Source organism: Haliaeetus albicilla, chromosome 13, assembly GCF_947461875.1.
Source record: "Haliaeetus albicilla chromosome 13, bHalAlb1.1, whole genome shotgun sequence".
In the NCBI taxonomy this organism is placed as follows: domain Eukaryota; kingdom Metazoa; phylum Chordata; class Aves; order Accipitriformes; family Accipitridae; genus Haliaeetus; species Haliaeetus albicilla.
In genome coordinates, this window is record NC_091495.1 from 7,798,130 (window position 1) to 7,806,937 (window position 8,808).

General features: G+C 60.4%; 1 protein-coding gene across 1 annotated transcript; it reads left to right on the forward strand.

The window, feature by feature from the left end:
• Positions 1 to 634: 634 nt before the first annotated feature.
• LOC138688795 (T-cell activation Rho GTPase-activating protein-like) lies at positions 635 to 3,224 on the forward strand (the record flags this gene model as incomplete). Its single annotated transcript, XM_069801316.1, has 7 exons — positions 635 to 844; positions 1,074 to 1,235; positions 1,320 to 1,429; positions 1,581 to 2,121; positions 2,277 to 2,419; positions 2,876 to 2,967; positions 3,057 to 3,224. Coding segments are annotated over 4 exons (882 nt in total), but the record flags the coding sequence as incomplete, so codon positions are not given.
• Positions 3,225 to 8,808: the final 5,584 nt, after the last annotated feature.

An 8,808-nucleotide genomic window follows, 5' to 3' on the forward strand; every position in this document is an offset into this window, starting at 1 on the left:
GGGAATGCCGGCACATCCTCGCCGGCGGTGCTGGGGGGAAACCTGCCCCGCGGGGCAGAGAGCCCGGGAGGGCAGAGGGTCCCGGCTCTGCCGCGCTCAGGCTGCCGGTGCCGGCTGGCAGCTCGCCGGCGGCCCTTTGCGCTGCGGGGCTGCTCTCTGAGCGCAGCCTGGTTCTTGCAGGCTGGTCCCAAGCAAGGGCCTCCGGCGGTCCCGCCGAGCAGCGGAGGGGGACTTTGCCACGCACCGGGTGAGTTTCGGGGAGAGCGGTAAGCTCCTGCAAGCGCTGGAGCTGTGCTCACTTGTCCCTCGAGTGTCGCCATGCAGGTTGGGCAGCCCGAGGCAGGACGTCACCTCCAGGAGGAAGGACACCCGCTGGGCAGCGGCCGCTGGACGTGGTTCTGCGGGGACACGGAGCCTCTGCTGCTGCCCACGGCTTGGAGGAGGACAGGGCGAGGGCCGGGCCAGGCTCTCCTCTCCTGGTGGCGTGCCGGCTCTCAGGAGCCTCCCAGCTGGAGCTGCTGAGCCGGAGCTCAGCGTTCCAGCTGCTGGCTCCCTGCCCGTCCTGCTGCACCGCTCAGCACCACGCTGCGGGCAGGGCAGGCCCCGGGAGCACTGGCCTGGCGGTCTCCGTTGACGGGCTCTTGCTCTGCTTTCCTTTGCGGCAGGAGGGAGCAGCGGCAGGAGGAGGAAGAGGAGGGGGCTGCCCTGGCCCTTTGCTCAGCGGAGGACCCCGGCCGCTGCCCAGGCGCCAGGGCAGGCGGGCTCCGGCTGCAGCAGGGCGCTCTTTGGCCAGCCCCTGGCAGCCCTCTGCGGGGAGGACGGCTCCCTGCCCCGGCCCATCCAGGTAAGCCAGCCTGGCCGGGGGGTCCCCAGCCCTCCAGATGCTCCCTAGAGGCGGTGGGAGCCCTCCCTCCGGCCGCTCCACAGGGGACACGGGCGTCCCCAGGAGCTCCGGGGATGGCGGCTTGGGCTCTTCGCCCCCAGCAAGGAGCCCGCTCTGGGGCAGTGCTCTGGCCACCGCTGTCGGAAGGCAGCTCCTCAGCCAAGCAACTGTCCTCCTGCCTCTCCTGCAGGAGCTGCTGGCTGTCCTGCGCCGGGAAGGACCGTCGACGGAGGGGATATTCCGCAGAGCCGCCGGCGGGACCGAGCTTCGGGAGCTGCGGGAGGCCCTGGACCGCGACGCCGATGTTGACCTGGGAAGCCAGCCTGCGCTCCTGCTGGCCGCCGTCTTGAAGGTGAGCGCTTCTGACCTGCGGCTGGAGGAGCTCCCGGCCGGCCTGGAAACTTCAAAGGCTCACCCGGAGCCCTTGGCATTGCAGGACTTCCTCCGGAGCATCCCCGACAAGCTGCTCGTCAACAACCTCTACGAGGACTGGATGCAAGCCATGGAGAGGACCGGCAAGGAGGAGAGGCTCTCCGAGCTGAAAGCGTAAGTGCGGGCAGCAGCCCGCCTGTTGAGCAGGAGCCCTGACCGCTGGCTGAGAGCACCTGGAGACGCTGGCTACCCCTGCCTTGGGCAAGCTTTGGGGATGGCTGTGGGCAACATCTGCTCTATTAACGTTGAGTTCCCGGTCCCTCAGGGTGGCCGAGAAGTTGCCTGCGGCCAACCTCCTGCTCCTCAAGCAGCTGCTCTCGCTGCTCCAGCACATCGGCCACAACGCAGCCACCAGCAGGATGACCGCCAGCAACCTGGCCATCTGTCTTGGGCCAAACCTGCTGAGCCCACCCGACGAGGACCTGCTCCCGCTCCAGGCCATGCTGGAGGTGACCGAGAAGGTGCGCTGTGTTGGCAAGCCGGCTGCAGCCTTGCCGGCCCATCAGAGCTTGGCTGCTCAGAGGTCCCTGGCTGCCTCCTCCCTTGAGCAAATGCCGGTGGGGTGGCTGCCCGCAAAGGCAGCCCCACAGCCACAGCCGTCTGTGCAGAGGCAAGGGTCGGGAGTGGGAAAGGCTGCTTGGTACAACTTCAGGCAGCTGGGTTGAGACCAAGGGTTTGATGTGTGCAGGTGAACACGCTGGTGCTGTTCATGATTGAAAATTGCGGCGACATCGTTGGGGAGGAGGTGGCCGGCCGCTCCCGTCCAGCAGCCGGGGAGTCGCCAGCCCCCACGGACGGAGCCACAGGTATGAGGAGGAACTGAGGGCTGTCCCAGGCTGGGGCTCGGGATACCAGAAACCTCAACGTCAAGAAGAAAAGCGGTGTAGGGCTTGGGGTGGGTTTTGCTTTAGGCGTGCCTTACTTCCAAGGCGTCACTGCTGCACATGGTTTTGCTTTCTAGACCTGCATTTGGAAAAGCAAAGTGGCCCTGCAGGCAGAGCAGACCAGGGCCACCAGGCAGAAGCCATTCTGCATGCATCCCCCTCTCTGGACGTCCTCAAAGGAGCTGGGGGAGGCACGGTGGCGGAGTCCAAAACGGCAGAGGTATGTCAGCTCCGCTCCACAAGCACCGTGACAGCGTCTCTCGGGTAGGAGGGTAGTTTCTGAGGAGGCCAAGTAGCTGCTGGGCCTCCTCCGGCCAGCCGATGGCTTGTGCGTTCGGGGTTCCTCCTCCTCCTCCTCCTCCTCCTCCCCCGCGGAATCGTACACTGTGCGGAAAACTGGAAAGGTCCTTTCTCAAATGCATTAGGCATGTGCTTAATCCAACCAAATACCGACAAGAAGACAGCGGGGAGTAGCTGTCAACTTGAGAGGGCTTTTGCTCAGATCCTACTTCATCACAGTTTCATCAAGTCTGTTTTGGGGCGGGCGGACTGTGCAAAATGTGGACGATGCAAAGCAGCATCTTCCCCGGAGAGCTAAGGTGGCAATTTGGCAAGCAGTCCCTTACTACTCCAGGCCGTCCCTTGCCACCCCTTAACTCCAACATTTCTGGTTTAGGCACCTCCAGCTTTGCCTCCAGCCACCCTCAAGAGCACAGCAGAGCCCCTGCCATGCCCGCAGCAACTGGGCAGCCTTTCAGAGGAAAGAAGGTAAAACGAGTCACTTTGGGTTAAAATCAGAACTGTGTCCGCTGGATCGTCGTGGCCTTACCTATCTAAGCACACTGTGGGATGGAAAGGTTTGCAGGCTCTCCCCGGGACAAGGAAAAGAGAGGAAACCGAAGGAGGAAACAGGCCTGGGGAGATGAAAGCTGTGCCGAAAACAAGAGGAGGAAGAGAGAAAACAGATCGGGGCATCGCAGACGGAAAAGATGCAGGAAGGTCCGGCAGGTCGAGAAGCCCAGGTGTGTACCAGGCTCTGCTGCTGCGCAGGGTCTGGCAGGAACCCCGTGGCCGCTCCCCAGGGGCTCCCCATCGAGCCCCGCTGCGTGGCACAGGGGCCCTGTGCATCTCTGCGCGCGCACAGCTCTCTAAGGGCATTCCCCGTGGGGATAAGGCGCCGGAGCCCTCCCCTCGGCAATGCCAGCCATAGCTCGCTCTCTTCTGGGCTATGAGCAATTCCTCGTCAACGGTGTTCCCCAAAGAGAGGGCAACCAAACCCTGCCTCTTCCTGCCGCTGTGCATTCAGCAGCGCTCTCTGACTCTGTCCTTGTAGGTGCCGTTTTCCTGTTACTGGCTGAACCCCTGTGAGTCCTGGGCCCGCCCCCCACCGCAGTTGATGTTCTCAATAAAACGATTTTTCTCTCTTCCGAGCGTGTCCGCCATCGGCTGTTCTGGAGCGGGCAGCTGCTGTTTGGGGATGACCCCTCGGGGAGGAGTTTGGGATCGTGCCTTGTCCCAGCATCCTTGCCGGCGGGCACGAGGGCTGAGTTCAGGTGCTTTAGGAGTGAAAGCAAGGCACAGAGTTGCACAGGAGGGTGGCGGTTGGAAGGGAGCTGTGGAGGTCGTCCAAGCCCTCTGCTCAAGCAGGCTCCCTTAGAGCAGGTTGCCCAGGACCACGTCCTGCTGCGTTTGGGCTATCTCCCTTAGAGCAGGTTGCCCAGGACCACGTCCTGCTGCGTTTGGGCTATCTCCCTTAGAGCAGGTTGCCCAGGACCACGTCCTGCTGCGTTTGGGCTATCTCCCTTAGAGCAGGTTGCCCAGGACCACGTCCTGCTGCGTTTGGGCTATCTCCCTTAGAGCAGGTTGCCCAGGACCACGTCCTGCTGCGTTTGGGCTATCTCCCTTAGAGCAGGTTGCCCAGGACCACGTCCTGCTGCGTTTGGGCTATCTCCCTTAGAGCAGGTTGCCCAGGACCACGTCCTGCTGCGTTTGGGCTATCTCCCTTAGAGCAGGTTGCCCAGGACCACGTCCTGCTGCGTTTGGGCTATCTCCCTTAGAGCAGGTTGCCCAGGACCACGTCCTGCTGCGTTTGGGCTATCTCCCTTAGAGCAGGTTGCCCAGGACCACGTCCTGCTGCGTTTGGGCTATCTCCCTTAGAGCAGGTTGCCCAGGACCACGTCCTGCTGCGTTTGGGCTATCTCGGAGGAGCAGCCCCATGAGCTCCGAGCGAGGGCAAGACGTAGGCAGACGGCCAGGAAGGGCTGAAGGTCCTTATGCAGCCACCGTCACCTGCAGCTTGCTGCTCCCCGCGGCCGTCACCCTTGCACAGCGAGTGCCGGGCAGTTTCTGCAGAATCCCCTCACTCATGGCAACGGTATAAAGCCAACCGCCGTGCTGGGCGGTAGGAATGCGTCAGCTCGCCCCAAAAAGCTTTGGAAGCCGGAATGCTGAGGGTTTTGTGCGCCCATGTGGACATGTGGGAATCAGTCCTCCTGGGAGCAGAGGGTCTGCAGTCGGGGACTCCCCCTCAGGTTGGGGCACTGCCCGAGGTAACTCCTCGAGGGAGAGAGCCCTAAAGCTAAAGACAGACTCCGCTTTGTGGACACCAGCCCAGCGGTGGGAATGTCTCTGGCACACGTGCTGCGCCAGCTTGCAATCCCCAAGAGAGTGGAATTGAGGCAGGTCCAACAGGAAGAAAATCTGCAATTTTTACTGAAAGAGGGGAGCGACCACCAGCACTGAAGAGCCGTACATCTCCTGCCGAAAGCCCCACGGACATGAAATGTGTGGTGAGCTTAGGCAGGAATACTCCTGCCCGTGGAGCAGCACGCTTGGTCATTATGGCTTTATCACACTTGGGTGAAAAGGATTTATCCTTGGCTTTCCCGCAGTGCTGACCGCTGTGGCTGCTGCCTGTTCTTTCCTGCAAAGCTGGCTGCACCCGCCTGTGGGGCCGTCCTTGGGAAGGGCACCAGAGCTGAGAAACCCCCTGGGAGAGGGGCGGGGAGAGGCTCTTCTCCGGAGATTTGCCAGAAACTCTCCCGAGCATCCCTTTCCCAGGCCATGAGATGCTCTGTGTGGCAAGGGAAGGTGCCCGTTGGCCCAACGGATGAGGCCCTGCAGGGCTCCCATCAGGGTCCTTTGACCTTCCCATCTTCCAGCCGCCAGTCCAGGGGCTGGGGGTCTCGTGGAGGTCCCCTGACATATTTATTCCCTAGCCCCAGTCAAGGTGTGGTGGGTTGACCCTGGCTGGATGCCAGGTGCCCACCAAAGCCGTTCTATCACTCCGTCTCTGCTGGAGAGGGGAGAGAAAATATAACAAAGGGCTTGTGGGTCGAGATAAGGACAGGAGAGATCACTCACCAATTACCGTCACGGGCAAAACAGACTCAGCTTGGGGAAAATTAACTCAATTTATTACAAATCGCCCAGAGTAGGGTAATGAGAAATAAAACCAAATCTCAGAACACCTTCCCTCCACCCCTCCCTTCTTCCCGCGCACAGCTTCACTCCCAGATTCTCTACCAACCCTCCCAGCGGCGCAAGGGTCGGGCAATGGGGTTTACAGTCAGTTCATCACACGTTATTTTCTGCCGCTTCATCCTCCTCAGGGTCAGGACTCCTCACACTCTTCCCCTGCTCCAGTGTGGGGTCCCTCCCACGGGAGACAGTCCTCCATGAACTTCTCCGGCGTGGCTCCTTCCCACGGGCTGCAGTTCTTCACGAACTGCTCCAGCGTGGGTCCCTTCCACAGCGTGCAGTCCTTCAGGAGCACGCTGCTCCAGCGTGAGTCCTCCAAGGGGTCACAAGTCCTGCCAGAAAAACTGCTCCAACGTGGGCTCCTCTCTCCACAGATTCGCAGGTCCTGCCAGGAGCCTGCTCCAGCGTGGGCTTCCCACGGGGTCACAGCCTCCTGCGGGAAGCCACCTGCTCCGGCGTGGGGTCCTCCCTGGGCTGCAGGTGGATATCTGCTCCACCGTGGACCTCCATGGGCTGCAGGCGGACAGCCTGCCTCACCGTGGTCTTCCCCACGGGCTGCAGGGGAATCTCTGCTCCAGCGCCTGGAGCATCTTCTCCCCTCCTTCTGCACTGACCTGGGGGTCTGCAGGGCTGTTTCTCTGACATGTTCTCGCTCCTCTCTCCGGCTGCCATGTCTGTGCCCCCTGCAACTTTTTTTCCTTCTTAAATATGTTATCCCAGAGGCGCTACCATTATCACTGATTGGCTCGGCCTTGGCTGGCAGCGGGTCCGCCGTAGAGCCGGCTGGTGTTGGCCCTGGCAGACATAGGGGAAGCTTCCAGCAGCTTGTCACAGAAGCCACCCCTGTAACGCCCCCGCTACCAAAACCTTGCCACACAAACCCAACATGTGCTCAGAATAAACCTGGGGGGGAGGTTGGCAGGGGCTGCCCTTGCTCAGGGGATGGCTGGGCATCGGTCAGCTGGTGGAGAGCAAGCGCTTTCCTTTGCATCCCTTGTTTTTCACGGGCTTTAGTTTCCCTTCCATTTCTAGGGTTTTTTTTTTAAAAAAATTCCAATTCTTAGTTTAATTATGAAACTGCCTTTACCTGAACCCGTGAGTTTTCTCCCTTTTACCCTCCCGATTGTCCCCCGCCATCCCCCTGGGGGGCAGGGAGCGAGCGACTGTGTGGTGCTCAGCCACCAGCCAGGCTTAAACCACCACAACCTGTGAGCAAAAGAGTTACCTACGGAGGGATGGGGAGAGCGCTCATCCTTCCTCCTCCCTCAGGGCGCGGGCGTCCCCTGTATCACACCGGGGCGCACAAAAGCCTCAGCAGTCCGGCTGCTGTTGGCGCCGCTTCCACAGCTTTTTGGGGCGAGCTGACGCATTCCTACCGCCCAGCACGGCGGTTGGCTTTATACCATTGCCATGAGTGAGGGGATTCTGCAGAAACTGCCCGGCACTCGCTGTGCAAGGGTGACGGCCGCGGGGAGCAGCAAGCTGCAGGTGACGGTGGCTGCATAAGGACCTTCAGCCCTTCCTGGCCACCGTGTCTGCCTGCGTCTTGCCCTCGCTCGGAGCTCATGGGGCTGCTCCTCTGAGATAGCCCAAACGCAGCAGGACGTGGTCCTGGGCAACCTGCTCTAAGGGAGATAGCCCAAACGCAGCAGGACGTGGTCCTGGGCAACCTGCTCTAAGGGAGATAGCCCAAACGCAGCAGGACGTGGTCCTGGGCAACCTGCTCTAAGGGAGATAGCCCAAACGCAGCAGGACGTGGTCCTGGGCAACCTGCTCTAAGGGAGATAGCCCAAACGCAGCAGGACGTGGTCCTGGGCAACCTGCTCTAAGGGAGATAGCCCAAACGCAGCAGGACGTGGTCCTGGGCAACCTGCTCTAAGGGAGATAGCCCAAACGCAGCAGGACGTGGTCCTGGGCAACCTGCTCTAAGGGAGATAGCCCAAACGCAGCAGGACGTGGTCCTGGGCAACCTGCTCTAAGGGAGCCTGCTTGAGCAGAGGGCTTGGACGACCTCCACAGCTCCCTTCCAACCGCCACCCTCCTGTGCAACTCTGTGCCTTGCTTTCACTCCTAAAGCACCTGAACTCAGCCCTCGTGCCCGCCGGCAAGGATGCTGGGACAAGGCACGATCCCAAACTCCTCCCCGAGGGGTCATCCCCAAACAGCAGCTGCCCGCTCCAGAACAGCCGATGGCGGACACGCTCGGAAGAGAGAAAAATCGTTTTATTGAGAACATCAACTGCGGTGGGGGGCGGGCCCAGGACTCACAGGGGTTCAGCCAGTAACAGGAAAACGGCACCTACAAGGACAGAGTCAGAGAGCGCTGCTGAATGCACAGCGGCAGGAAGAGGCAGGGTTTGGTTGCCCTCTCTTTGGGGAACACCGTTGACGAGGAATTGCTCATAGCCCAGAAGAGAGCGAGCTATGGCTGGCATTGCCGAGGGGAGGGCTCCGGCGCCTTATCCCCACGGGGAATGCCCTTAGAGAGCTGTGCGCGCGCAGAGATGCACAGGGCCCCTGTGCCACGCAGCGGGGCTCGATGGGGAGCCCCTGGGGAGCGGCCACGGGGTTCCTGCCAGACCCTGCGCAGCACCATCCCTCACGGGTTCAGGTAAAGGCAGTGCCATAATTAAATTAAAAATCATAAATTAAAAAAAAAAAAATCAAAACCAACTGTCACGACCCAGACTGGACAGACCAGGGAGTCCTGTTTAATTCAAAATTCCCTCCAGCTAAGTTGAGGTGAAACGACACCAAACGATCAGTTAAAGATTTTATTTATGACAGAAGCAAATGGAACTGGGGAGGCGTGGTAGTAGGTGGCAGGGTTTCTCGCAACAGGAATTAGCATCAGACTACTTCTGTAAACTGTGTAACCATATACATCAGTGCAGGGAATAAGGAGATCCCTCCTGTTGAGTCACGAGGTTCAGAGCAGACCCCTGTCGTCGTTTAACCCCAGCCAGCAACTAAGCACCACGCAGCCGCTCACTCCCCGCCCACCCCCCCAGTGGGATGGGAGAGAAAATCGGGAAAAGAAGTAAAGCTCGTGGGTTGAGATAAGAACGGTTTAATGGAACAGAAAAGAAGAAACTAATAATGATAATGATAACACTAATGCAATGACAA